We start from the raw sequence: 14,570 nt of genomic DNA, 5'->3' as shown, positions 1-14,570 counted from the left end.
TAAGCATTTCCATGTTTTCTTTGTAGTCCTTAGTTTACAACACATTTTTTTCATGTTTACATTTCTGTTCTTTATTTAGTGTTCTCTTTTCAGATGATGTACATGTATTTTGTTGTTTTCTGTCTCCTTCATCCTTAGTGTAGTTTTCTCACTGTGGTCTGAACCCTTAAAGGGTAAGTGGTTTATATTTGATGTCTACAAGGTCAAGTTTAACAATGTTTCCAAGAGATACATGGGTTTTGTTACCTACGTTCTTATCACTCTTATTCCTTGTCTGCTTGAACTTAATATAGTTTGTAGCTATTCCAAAAGCACTGTAATCATTTGTTACTCCATGTATGTGTTTTGATACTTTGTTATAAGAAAAAATAATATATGCATATTTTTTTCCATTGACTTTACCCATCTTCTAAAGAAGAAATTGCTCATCTTCTAAAGAAGGAAAAAAGCACATCTATTTAGAATAGGATATACCTGGTTTAAATTTTGAGATGCTGGAACCAGTTTCCCTGAGAACTTGTGGGTGCTTCACCTCTGGAAGTGTTTAAGGCTGTCCTGGATGGTGCTTTGAGCAGCCTGGTCTAGTGGAAGGTGTTCCTGCCCATGGCAGGGTGGTTGAAGGATGTCCTTAAAAATCCCTTCCAGCCCAAATCATTTTATGGCTCTAAATGAGTTTAGAAGTCTTTAAGATCTTTCTGTGGTGAGAAGAGTATTTTGAAGATAAGTGTTCTAAAATATTAATGAAATATAGTCAACCTGTGTTTTTTCTGAGATCAGCACAAGTTCATTCTACATGCAAACCTGCCAGCAATGATTAAATACTTTCCACTTCAACAATAGCTTTAGCTTTATTCTGAACAGCAGCAGCTAGTGTCAACATTTTTTAAATTCAGTTCCAAGTAAATAGCTCATTAGTGTGTTGAGAAGAAAGTGTGATTTCAATGAAACTCAGAGTGATTATGGTTGAAGACAGCTAATTTTTTATTGCTTTGAATGAAAAGAAACTAGACACAGTAACCCTGTTAAGCTTGATGAATCCTTAGTTTAGGTGGCTGGTAAAGGAAAAAACATGCATGACAGTCCATACTGGAAATTGGGAGAGTGGAGTTGTCTTTTTCAATAAAGGTCAATTACAATTAACAATACAATAGTCAAGAGCTTCAGTGAGTCCTACATATCATTCGAAGCTTGGCTCAGTGATTTTGTCTTTTCTGGATTTGGCACATACTACTGTGTCTCTATATGCCCAGTTAAGGAGCCTTGTCCTTGTGAGCTCGCTTACCGTAGACTACTAGGTATTTAAATAAAAGTTTGTACAGTATAGTTAGATCAAATACGTAGTTTCACATGAACATCCAGTTTTTGTTCTTTGAAATTGTCTGATATGGCTCTTGAATACAGAGTTGTGATAATAGAAGGCAAATACTCCAGTAGAGCTTAAGAGGTAGTGGGACAGTTAGGGTTTTCCAAGATCTCATATTGCTGCTTTGCTGCTTAGGAGATTTGTATTATTCCTTAGCAGATGATCATAGAATCATAGACTATCCAGGTTGAAAGGGACCTCAAGGAATCATCTGGATAAAATTTTCTTGGCAAAAGCACAGTCTAGACAAAATGGCTCGGCACTGTCTAGCTGGATCTTAAAATGTCCTATATCAGGGAATCTACCATTTCTCTGAGGAGATTATTCCAGTGGGTGATTGATCTCATGGTGAAAAACTTTCCTCTTGTGTCCAGTGTTGAAGGAAAGCTGTGATTATCTGAACAACTGAGTTGTGGAGAAGTGCCAGAATGATCTAATCTTGCATGCATTGAATACACGGAAGAGGACATAATATCTTTACAAAGACAAATTGAATAAATTTCTCTATATTTTTGAAAATATGCATTTCTTTTTAGTTGGCTTCAAAAGCAGTAAGTGAAAACAAATTTTGGCCAGATGAAGTACACTCATGGCAGATTTACCTGAGAAAGACATTGAGTGTTCTTCTGGCTAACTTGAAAGCTGAGATGCAAGCTTGGTTTCAGGTGTAAAATTGGCAAGTTCTGCAAGAATTTGAATTAATTCCTCCTGGTATCAGCAATATTACCTCTAGTTGTATATTCTGTACGTGAAACAGACTTTCTGTGTAATATATTACTTCTTTGCTTCTAACATTTAATTTAGCCTTGAGATAAGGAGGCTCAAGGGAAATCCTATCACTCACTCTACAACAACCTGAAAGCAGGTTGTAGCAAAGTAGGGGGGTTGGTCTCCCAGGTAATAAGTGACAGGATCAGAGAAAATGGCCTCGAGTTGCACCATGGGAAGCTTAGATTTGGTATTAGGAAAAACTTCTTCACTTAAAGACTTGTCAAGAATTGGAATAGGCTTCATGGGGAAGTGGTGGAATTACTATCTCTGGAAGTTTTGAGAAGGGAAGGCGATGTAATAGTTTCTTTGTAAACAGAGTGGTGCTTGATGCGCTGTTGGGCTCAAGGATCTTAAAGATTTTATTTTTCTAACCTTCATGACTCTATGATCCTATGGTTTTGTGGCATGCTTTGAAAATGAAGTGATGATGGTTTTCCCCTAACCACTAGGTGAGCTTCACTGAGCTATCTCCACTGCCTTCCGGTTGATTTGTAGCTTGATGGGAGTTTGAGGATGTAAATAAAAATATTTGAATTTGTGACTCATTACCTCACGGGATCCAAATCTCTTGTTCTCCATCTCCATGAAATTTTTTGCGCTCTTTCTGTCAGGAAGCCTTCTGGTTTATCTTTATGGGTTTAAGGTAGTAGATTCTCTTTGAATAGGGGCAAAATCCAAGGACTTTCTCATCAGAGACCAAACAAATTTTTGACCATGTATAGAGGAGTTAAAAACTCTCAGTATGAAACTGGTGAGAAAGTTTAGGTGCCTCTAATACTGTTGAACCTACTCACTATTTGGGATGTAAACGATGTAGCCACCTAGTGTTCAAGTGCCTTGCCATTTTGGTATAACAGTGAAGGCACAGGTAAAGGCTTTCTCCCTGTGCTATTTCTCCTCCCCCCAGATAGGCTGAATAGAGCAGAAGGTTGAAAGGGGTGCTGTGCTCAGCAATAAAAGGTCAGGGGAAGGAGAAGGAAAGGACTAATTTGTGTTCATGCCGTTTGTCTTCCCAAGTGAGCCCTGTGTGAGACCCTGCTTTCCAGGAGCAGCCAGAACATCTCCCTGCCGATGGCAGGTAGTGAATGAATTCCTCTTTTTGTTCTGCTTGTACACATAGTTTTTTCTTTACCTACTGAACTCTTGTTCTCTTGATGTATGGGCCTTTTAACCTTCCTTCTGTTCCCTTCCTCTCTCTGTTGGAGAGAAGGGACTTGGGTGATTTTGGCTGGGGTTAACCTGCCCTAGCTCTATAGATTTATGTAAAGAAAGAGCTCCTGTGATCTCATGTGGCAGAACTCTGTTGTTAAGCTCTGTAAGAACTGTGTGAAATCATGGTTGCATCTTACTAGTAATTTGTTTTTTGCCTGATTATGGAAAGGAGTCTGAGGATTAACAGGAGAATGAGCACTATATTCATTTAACTTAGCCTCTTTGGTGAGGGTCAGTCATTTGTGTTTGATCTTGGCATTTTAAGGTGATGTGTTCAGAGATCTAGTACTGACACAGAAGCACTATGGGCTCAGGAAAGAGCTAAGAATGAATTATTGTATAGGTCAGCTAGTAGAAGAAACTGGAGGAAAGTTTTTTTCAAATTTCATACTTGAATTTTAGAAATTTCTGTTACAGAAAGCAGATAACATTTAAATATTTAGGAGAACGGAAAGCTCATTAATAGACTGTTTTGGAAATAATTGTCATGGGGTTTAGGCTTTTATCTTACTGTTTTACTGAACCAGTATGATGTAATGAATAAAATTAACAAAAGGTTGACATCTTATTTTAGAGCTGGCTTTTTTTCTGGATATGGTAATTAAAGTTTTCAAAAGTTTCAGGTTACATGTCCACTTCTTATTCCCAGATCTCTCCAGGTCCTGAGTGCTGCCTATTCTTTTGGACTTGGTAGTGGTAACAATCTGACTGGCTTCAGCTGCTCTTACTGACAGAATTAAGTGTCTAGGAGAAAGAGCAGCTGTCTGTGTGCTGGGACCATGTATGGGGAACTGAAAATATCCATGTTCACTGTCAATTTGTATTGGCAAGTCATGATGAAACACTATTAGTGCTGAATGTACTTAGGAGGTGAAGGGTGCGACTCTTCAAGTACAGAGTGTCTCACGGCATTAATGGAGGAAGATTAAAGTTTTTTTTTTTCAGAGTTTGATGCTCTTTTTTTTCACCCTCAGAAAAAGAGTGGAGATTAAAGTAGAATAAAGGAGAGAGACTGTAGCAGCAGTGTATTCATTCAATAAGAAGTACATGTTTATTTTTGTTACCCCTTGGAGTGTATATAACCATGTTTCAGGGAAGCCAACATCAGGGTAAAAAATTTAGAAAGGACCAAATAATTACGTACCAAGATCCATAATCACAAGTATTTCTTGTTTCTACAACAGGACTAGAAACACAAGTGAGTTGTCTTATAATTGGATTAGTGGCTGATACAGTAAAAGCTTCTTCTGCAAATAATTAATTAAGGATATTTTAGGGGTTTATTGTTTTGTGGGTTTGTTTTGTTCTGTTTGGTTGTCGTTTCTTTCCTCTATATTTCTGGCTGTATAATTAAGTAGTTGAATGTTTAGTGTGCTCCCAGCTCTTCCACCTGGCTCCTTCTTCCACATTCTGGTGTGTCTTGCTCTGAGTGTGTGTTGGTTTCCTAAAAAATTTCAGAGATGCTTAATATTTTAAGCATTTTATTTAAGCAAGAGTGGATAGGAAGTAAGTCACAAAGGCTGGACTAATGTAGGCCAAAAAAAGAAATTAGAAGTTCTTAACCATGCCCCACAGAATAAGAATTTGTAGTGTAATGGGCTGAAACTCATTAAGAAAAAAATATCATTTATTGCAGATTAAGAGGAGGTGGTTGTAGAATTCTTTCAGTAATGTCAATGTGAATGTTAATTGGAAAAAAATTAATCAAATGCAAAAAACCATATTAATGGATTTGCTGTTAGTACTTTGAATATTTAATACTAAAGTGTATTCAAAAGAATTAGTCTTTTGTAACGTAGTAATGTATTACTGTTAGAAATTACTGCATCCTTCACTTCTCTTACTCTGTTACTTTAAGGATTTTACAAATGCTTTTATTGTTGTTAGGGTTCTGAATTAAAAAGACATGTTGGCAAATGTTTCAGCCCTTTTATGGTATTGAGTCAGGAGAAATAGTTTGTCTCTAAACTGTGGTGTCATATAAAAGAATTTCGACAGCTATATTGTGCTCTTATTTCTTGTTCATGTTCAAAAGGTGATGCTGAACTAATAAGAATTCAAAGATGCTAGGAAAAAACCAATATTTTACTGAGTTCTTATCTTATACCAGAAAAAAATACTGGGACTAATAAGGGATTAATAATATCTAATTAATATAAATTAATTTTAGCTACCCCTTTTCAAGGAATTGTTGCGTCCAATTGAGTTTTCTCCCTTTTCTCTAATAAGCAAAGGAAAAAAAATATGATGAACAGTAATTACACGCTAATTGCACAGATATTAAAATACATTTCTGAAGTGTGCATTAAGGTTCACATTCTGTGTGTTGTATTAAAGAATGTAATGCAAAACAGTGACAAAACAAGGCCTTCTCCAGTATAATTCCACTATCATTGTTAGTGCTCATTTTCACTATAAAAGGAAGACTATCTGTTGTACCCCAGCAGTTTTGAATGTAGGCTCAAATACAGGACCACATCCTCTGGATCTCAGATCTTACATAGTTAGTCTGATGTTCTCTCTAGAAACTTGTATTCTGGAAACTGCTATTTTCAACTAATATTTTTAATTGAGCGATTACATACTGTTCTACAGAATTGTATACCTTTATGTGCAGATAAGCATTGGCTGACTTCTGTAAGTTTTGTGTTGTGTCTGAATTTTTATAGGCACATATCAGATTTCCTAACAGTCAGTAAACTGTAAATAACTTAAAAAGATGTCTTTTTCATCAGGCTTTGTTCACAACATTTTTTGTCTCAACATTGTTCATAATTTTCAGTCTTTATTATTTTGTCTTTTCAAAAAAATAATGAAGGGTTTTTGCCTTGAGATAGACATTTGTATATAAGAGAAATCTATTAATCTGTATTGTGATATTTCTAGAAATATGTAAGTGTGTTGATGTAAAAACTGTACAAATCAGAGTTCTGTTTTTTGGGTTAGTTTTCCTTTTCAATTTAAGTAAAATCTGTTCATTTTCCAGAGCAATGACAACGAAGAACGTCTGCAGGTTGTAAAACTTCTTGCAAAAATGTTTGGGGCGAAGGATTCGGAGTTGGCATCTCAAAACAAACCACTTTGGCAGTGCTACCTGGGGAGGTATATTCTGGTTTAGTTTCCTGTCTAGGGAGGGAGAACATTCAAAGAGGTCAAATGCAGTTGCTTTTTTTTTTTTTTTTAAAGTGACACAGATAAGTGTGAATTCCCTCCTGCTGCTTTATCTGAGATCTGGCAGATAATGCTAAAACATATCTTCCACATCTGTTAAGTAGCCAGTTGAGTGAACGTTTACAAATCATCTCCTTAAAAGCTTTATTGCCATTGTCAAGAGAAACGAATATTTTCATTTCTTCACAAGTGAAACTCTTCAATGATGGATTAATTTTAAAACAGCATCAAATGACATTTTTAGTATTAAAACTGCTTTTGAGGCTTTTATGTACAGTGTTTGTGTATGAGTTTCAATTTTGTTTTTAATGGTAGGAGTACCTTAAAAAAAGTGTCTAGTATTTATGATGCTGCACACATACTTAGTTTTTTGTATTTTGAAATAGTCTGCCAGTTTGTGATAGAAAATACAGATGGAGCTTATAATCATGAGAAACTCAATTTTGGCTACTATAAAGAAAATATTTTTGATTTGAGTAAAAGAGGATAAATTCTAAAATTTATTGCAGATGCCATAGTTCATAATGTAGCACTCAATCATCAAAAGCAGAATCCTCAAAGAAATGCTGCTTTTAAGAATAGAAGAAACTTAATAGAAGTGAGGTATTTTGCTTGAAAATACATAAGTATTTAAAACATGAAATATCATCAAGAAATATCACATCTGATTGAGACCAAAGGAAAATTCTTCGCTGTGTTACAATGTGATTGTGTGTAGTTTGATCACAATAACTGTTTTCTGCTAGTTACGAATCACATATATGCATTTAGTGCTTCTGAAGATTTTCACAAAGTTACAATAGCTGTGTTCTTGAAGAACGCATTCATAAAAATCTCTTGATTTGGAAAACATACCTGGCTTTTACTAAAATAGATATTCCTTAAAATCTATTTGATAAATATTTCAAAAGCAACGGTGTTCTAAAATTACATTTTGAATTTGTTTCATACTCAGGATTTTGAGGATAGCTTGAAAATGCATTTAATTTTGGAAGAGTTGTCTGTAACTAATTGCATTAACAGTTATAAATTGACTTATATAAAAATTAAAAATAAGAAAATACTAGATTTCAAATGGAGTTTGGGCTTCCAAAAGGAAATCCTATTAAATGATCCATCTCAGAAGAAATTTGTAGTAGACTAAATGTTCATTTGTTTGTTGTCTGTCGTGCAGTACAAGGAGAGGATGAATGTCACAGTCTTGTAAAATTTTGAGGTTTTGATACATGGCTTATGGTTAACTATGTGTAGCATTATAGAAAAGGAATGAAAATATCTCATGCATATTTCTAATAGTTTTTTGTCTGCCTGGGAGTTTTTAATGTGTACCAGGAGAAGATAATTCTTTTCGTGTTCAGAACGTGAATCAACAATGAGTGTGAGAATTTTTTTTAAGCTAAAGACAGTCTATACTGTGAAATCTGAGGTGCTGTATACATGTAGCCATGCATGGGAAGCATAAACATTTTCAGAAATGTTTGATACTGTGTGGAAATTAACAGATTGCTTTGGTAGAAGTGGAATTTTTGTTGTAATGCATTGTCTTGTTTCTAACTAGGTTTAATGATATCCATGTACCTATTCGCCTTGAGTGTGTCAAATTTGCAAGTCACTGCCTTATGAACCACCCTGATCTGGCAAAGGACTTAACAGGTATCAGTTTCATTATAACATTAAAATACAATTTTAAGTCTCCTGGAAGAGTCAAAAGGGCCAGTTGTGATCCAAAGTAATTTATATTTTCAATTTATCATTTTTTTACAATGGAGGAAGATTTTGTGCCTCCTCTAATGGTATCCTCTGGGAAATATAATTTTGTTTGCCCCTCCTCTCTCTCCACAGAAATTATCAAAGTGAAATAGTTTAAAATTTTCTGTGGCTCACTGGTATTGGAGATAAGAATTGTTTTGTTTAATGGCATTATTTTCCATTTTTTTTAGTTTATGTTCCTGTGAAGCAATAGGTTTTTTTGAAAAGGCAATAGGTTATGTTCCTGTGCAGCAATAGGTTTTTTTGAATTCCACAGCCTCTGTAACTGCAAAGCATTATTTTGAAAAGTGTCTTTTGACACTTGGGTAGATTACCAGTAATGTTAATGGCCATTGTTTCAGATGAGAGTTGAAAATTTTCACTGGTCATTGAACAGTCATGAGAGAATAGTAACACCTGGTTATTTCATTCAGAATAAAGTATAAATTTTCAAAGTTTCTTAAAGCTCTCAGTGTTGCACTGATGTATGCAGTGAACTGCGATCTGTTTAGGTGTTCCTACCCTTTTGTGCTTCTAAAATAACCTAAAATACAGCTAAAAAGATAAATTACCTTTGCCATTGTATTTGCTAGCTTTTTAGAATGACAATAGGTAGCTAAAAATTTTGACACATAAAAGCAGAAGTTTTTAGGTGTTGATAGTGTAAGATTATTTGTGTTAGCAAATAAGTAACAGTGTGCCAGAATAAACTAGAAAAATTAAGATGGATAAACTAGGATGTGTCTAAATAAGCATTATAGTTTGAAGTATCTCTTGATTTGTCCCTGCTTACAATGCTTATATGGCTCATACTGTTGAGTGTTCCTGGAGCAGGTGAACTAGATTCCTTGTGGATAATACAGAAGTTGTGAGCACGTACTGTACTGTAGGAGGCAAAGGGGATGGAGTCTGCAGCAAGGGAGTAGCTTCTAGCTTGATGTAAGACTTTAAAATGCATATGGTATGGTTAGCAAGTTCTCAAGCACTGTCTATTCTACTCTACAGCTCCAGTCCTGCTTGGCTATGATAGTTGCTAATGTATACATAGTGTAACTACTATTAGAAATAATTAAAAAATAATTAAAAATTGTAGCCATGTAATTCTTATTTCCATAATGCCAGTAATATACATATTTAATATGCTAAGTAAATATGAAGTTTTACTGACATACGAGTTAGTCTTGGAGAAAACTATTGGCTTCTTACTGCTGATGCTTCAAACAGGATAAAAGTTGTATACTTACACGTACTCATTTTTTCCCCAGAATATCTGAAAGTAAGATCACATGATCCTGAGGAAGCCATACGGCATGATGTTATAGTATCCATAGTTACTGCTGCTAAAAAAGATCTTTTGCTTGTCAATGATCACCTGCTAAATTTTGTCAGAGAAAGGACACTGGACAAGCGGGTAAGACATAATTAGCATTGTTAAGAGCTGTGTTTTATCCTTCTAAACTGTAAGATTCACCTTCTTTAAAATTAGCACTTCTAGAAAATGCTATACTGATTTTAAATTACAAATGAAAGCCAATATAAAGCATAAAACATTGATGAAATCTATTTAGTGAGGTACCTTCTTCCCATTACTAGACTGCTACATTTTTCATTGTGCTGTATTTTATTTAAGGTGATATGATTTTAATTATTTAAATTGGCTGTAACACAGCAATGTTGTTCCAGTTGTCTAGTCTAGTAAAACCTTTGAGTCAAAGAAAACCCTTTTAAAACATTCTAGCATTTTTCTTAAGAAATTTTTCAAGCAGGTTTCAGAATATATTGCATGTATTGTAAATTACCTGCTTTTAATTAGATCATTGAAAGACTGCAAGTCAGGGTAGTAGCTTCCAAATTCGAATAGTCTTGAATTTTAAATTAGATAGATTGCATTATTTGGTAAAATTTATGAGGTTTGTTACTTAAAGCATAGTAAACAGGTTTGTTGATGGCAAACTTTAAAAATTATTACCTAATTTTTTTTCATTTGGTGACATGCTTTTTCGTGTTGCAGCCGTAACAGAAATGCAGATAATGAGCATGGACTGTGAGAAAGGGTGTTGTCTTAAACCTGCAATAATACTAAATTCAAGAGGCATACTTATATGGTAGTTACTGGTGTTGAAAGGTTTAGTATAATAAATATGATGCAACATACATCATAATGAGAAACTGTTACACTAAGAACTCAGTTTAACTTTTTTGCAAATTAAATTATGTTATTTTGGTGTTGTTAGGAAATACCTAACAGAAAATTCTACAGTCTTAACCATTTTGAGTTTAGAACTGCTAAACTGGCTGCTATTTCTTTTTGTCAAGTGGAGAGTGAGGAAGGAAGCTATGATGGGACTTGCACAGATATACAAGAAATACTCATTGCAATCAGAGGCAGGAAAAGAAGCTGCAAAACAAATATCATGGATCAAAGATAAACTTCTGCATATATATTATCAAAACAGTATTGATGACAGGTAAGTTAATTGTAAAAGCTGGGTGATTTAGTGTTGAAGTGCTATAACTTTTTATGAAGATTGTTTTTCTTTTGTGTTCCAGTGCTGATGAGAAGGAGGAATCTTGATAATTCTGTATGTTTTGATTCAGTGCATAATCTTATATAGCTGCAGCCAAATGTTGACCTGTGTTGTTTTCATCTACTTTATTATTTCTTATTTTGAGGCCAAAGTGGTTCTAAAGGGTGTGAGAGATTGGAATATTTAAAAAGTCTTATGTGTACTTTGCCACTGCTTCAGTAGAGGGGATCTTTGTTTACATATCATTAATGTGTTAATTTTTATGTTAAAATTTAAGAGGTAAACTTGCTTGGATAATGTTGGTTTAGATGTGCATGTTGTTCCTGTATGTTTTAAAGATAGCACGTGTAGTGACAATGGGCAAGCTGTATCACTGCAGAAATTTATGTTTCTGTAGCAGAGAAGCTGTGAATCGGGGCCTTCTGGATTTGTAGTGAAAGCAGTGCCTCTGTCATACCAGCTGTAGCATTGTATATGGTTGTTGGTATTGAACAAGAGATGGTTGCATGTGGATAAAAAGTTTGGGAACAGCTCTGCCTTCACTAATCAAGGTCATCATGTTGGCTTTGGAAATGAGCCTTCACAGTGTGTTTAGATACAAATGGCATTGCAAACCCATACAAGTTTTTTCAAAAATGCAAAACCTCAAAAAGTTACCTTCAAAACATGTAGTTATTTTATGGTGCTGTGGAAATGGACTGCCTGGATCCTTAAATCCAGTCTTAACCGCTGACGTGTTTCTTAAACTTACTAAACTAGCTGGATTTGGGTTTTGATCACCTGCTCCAGCTGTGCATAAGGAATTTTTTCTTCTTTTCCGGCATAAACATATATGATTGTTTTTACCTTTTGCTCCATTCTATTAATACTGATCTGAGTATTGGACCTCAGTCTTGGACTTCTTGGTATTTAGGAGTAGCATGTGGGCTTGGTTTCTATTTTTTTATTTTCTTCTCAGTCTTTTCTAGGTAACTGTCAGGCCCAAACCTCTCCTCCTTTTTCCAAATAAGGAGCTTCATGTTACATGGAAGCTTTTAATAATTCCCTTGGGAATATACCTGCATTTATATTGCAAAAGCAAAAGACATAGGATAAACTCAGCCTGTGGGGAAGGGGCCAGAAAAGGGTGGAAGGAAGTCAACTCCTTCTAATTGCTATCTGAATTCTCCTTCTGGGCTTCATGATATTGTGTGATATAATCAACATTATATTTCTTTTTTTATAAGCATTATTATTTTTAGTAGCAGTATTATTTTAGGGCAATTCATTTGGGTCAGTTCATGCATTTATCCCAATTCTGACTTGTAATGAAATTAAATGATAACATCTTATTGTGTTGGTAATTAGTATCTTTGAATTGTTTGGTTCCTTCTATGTTAATACATCTGATTTTGATAATGTTATGAGATCGGTTAAATCTCTTAGCATTAACATTGTGTTTTCTATAATGAAAAATTTCTGTTTAATTTATGTTTAGTTATGTCAAATAATTTGACCTTTAGGTTTTTGAATATCCCCATTTTTTTAATGCAACAACTGATGTCTAGATAGGGCTGAGAATTTTTGAATTGATGTTTCAACAATTCCAGGCCGTGTTCTTCCTGCACAGCTCAAATGTCTTAATCCTGTCTTTCAGGTTACTTGTTGAACGCATTTTTGCTCAGTACATGGTCCCTCATAACTTGGAAACAAATGAACGAATGAAGTGTTTGTATTACCTTTACGCAACACTGGATTCAAATGCTGTGAAGTACGTGCTGCTTTTTACTGCTTGCAAAATAATTTTTAATACAAATGATATTGTAAAGTAGCTCTGAATTGTTATGAGTAGCCTAAGTCAGTGGACAGAAATAGTTTATAAACTATTAGAAAACAGAATGTAGAAATAGCATCTATTTTTCAAGTGAAATTTTGAAAAAACCCGAAACTTACAGGGTGTCTTCTAACAGGATGCAGTACATTTCAACCATAAACAGCTAAAAAAAGTAGTGTCAAAGATCTGGAAAGAAGCTTGAGGGTATGTCAGTCCTTTCATATCTACAAAGAGATAATACAGATATGATAGATAAGCCCTAAATCTTACCTGACAACTTCTTTATTAATAAACTACTTTTTGCAGCAGCCAAGGTTTCTTGAGAAGAACTTAATTATTTGTATTTCCTCCTTCATTATTCTTATGTTATGTGCCTTCTTCAGCTTAAAATTAATACATGCATGTGAATTTTAATAATAACAGTTATACTGCTGTAGAGTTCACAATTGGATTGATTTTAGGTAGTTTTACTGTGTTTTTCATGTAGTAGTACTCAATCACTTGAAAATCAAATAGAGGGTCTTTTTTTTCCCTCTGAAAGAGACTAGAAAAGGCTTTGCATATGAACGAATATCTTAAAAGATCTCAAAGCCTTCCAATACTACAATAACTGATATTTGAATCCTCTGAATTTCTTGTATTGCCTGTCCAAAGGTATGACACCTATAACAAACTAAAATTATTAGCAGTATACTAAAAAGAAAAAGTTATTGTTCTAGTAATAATTAGTGTAGGCTGAATGAAAATGCAGAACTGATTCTTTTAAGTTACTTATTATTTCAGGCAACAAGTGACTTCTGAATTCTACAGTTCTTGTATGCAGCAATACTAATTTTAAAGATGTAGTTTGTTATTTATATAGAAATTATTTTTTTACTTGTGAATTCTGTAAGTTTTATAAATGTGGCTGTGACCTCTATTTATATGGCTTACTATTCCTGGAAAGTGTGTTAATTTTCTATTCTGCTGAGTATCTTTCATGCATCTCTTACAAGCTTAATCACGTCCACTTTTCACAGTTTATTCACCTAGTAGCTGCTTCCTGTCTACAAGAAAAACATTTGTTTTCGTGATAAAAATCTTCAACATCTGCTTTAATGTTCTTTTTGGTTATGTTTTTGGAAGAGTAATTTCAGGCTTCTACAAATGAGTTCTTAATGGACCAGAGATTAGTTGCTTCCTCTTCCTTTGAAAGGCAGTGTACTTAAGCATCTGAAATGAAACTTGTTTCAAAATCTCACTTTGTTTCAGTCTAATATGACCAAGTACATTTTCCATGTTATCCTAAGAAATATTTAGCCTTTGCTCACTCAGCAGTGAAAGTTCAGGTGATAAGTAAATTTCTGAGTCTAAAATTGAAAAGACTGTAAAGATTCATTTTGGACAGTGTTACTCCTTGAACAGATAATTTTGACAAGTCTTTTAATTTTTTTCTATTTTTAGAGCATTGAATGAAATGTGGAAATGTCAAAATCTGCTACGACATCAAGTAAAGGATTTAGTTGACCTAATAAAGCAACCCAAAGTGAGTTCAACTTATCTTTTTTTCCCCGGTGAATATGCAGTTTTAGTTAATGTACTGTTTTAAAATTCTCTTTGTTTGGCTATCTCAAGCTCATTTGTAATAGCAGATAGAAAATATTGTTAAAGTCAACTGATTAAACTACATTTGCTGAAGGAAATGTGTATACAAATGTGTTTGTAAAATCGAAGAGGAAAAGGGTATTACAGAAATTTCTAAAATGTTTTGATGGTCATTTAATACTAAAATATTTTGTCTTAGTGTTTGAGTTGCATCTTGCCAGGACTATTCTGGCTCATGAAACAGCATATTACTTTTGACTGCCAAATCAAGTACTTAAGGAACAGTACCTATATAAACTTTCTTAAATTATTATCCTACATGTGATTAGTAACTTTGAAGAAATTGGAATATTTTTGTCCGAACAGGTTATTAATTTCT

General features: G+C 34.2%; 1 protein-coding gene across 5 annotated transcripts in view; it reads left to right on the top strand.

The window, feature by feature from the left end:
• Window positions 1–14,570, top strand: part of PDS5B (PDS5 cohesin associated factor B) — a 99,069-nt gene that overhangs the window by 39,747 nt on the left and 44,752 nt on the right. For all 5 annotated transcript variants that reach the window (XM_030274357.4, XM_012569781.5, XM_002195422.6 and 2 more), the window contains exons 9-14: window positions 6,333–6,448; window positions 8,076–8,170; window positions 9,532–9,677; window positions 10,583–10,734; window positions 12,431–12,544; window positions 14,051–14,132. In XM_030274357.4, coding sequence (XP_030130217.3) covers window positions 6,333–6,448; window positions 8,076–8,170; window positions 9,532–9,677; window positions 10,583–10,734; window positions 12,431–12,544; window positions 14,051–14,132 — 705 coding nt within the window. The remainder of the gene's footprint in view (window positions 1–6,332; window positions 6,449–8,075; window positions 8,171–9,531; window positions 9,678–10,582; window positions 10,735–12,430; window positions 12,545–14,050; window positions 14,133–14,570) is intronic.

Source organism: Taeniopygia guttata, chromosome 1 (genome assembly GCF_048771995.1).
Source record: "Taeniopygia guttata chromosome 1, bTaeGut7.mat, whole genome shotgun sequence".
Taxonomy (NCBI): Eukaryota; Metazoa; Chordata; class Aves; order Passeriformes; family Estrildidae; genus Taeniopygia; species Taeniopygia guttata.
The sequence above is the reverse complement of the archived record's forward strand: the minus strand, read 5'-3'. Positions and strand labels throughout refer to the sequence as shown.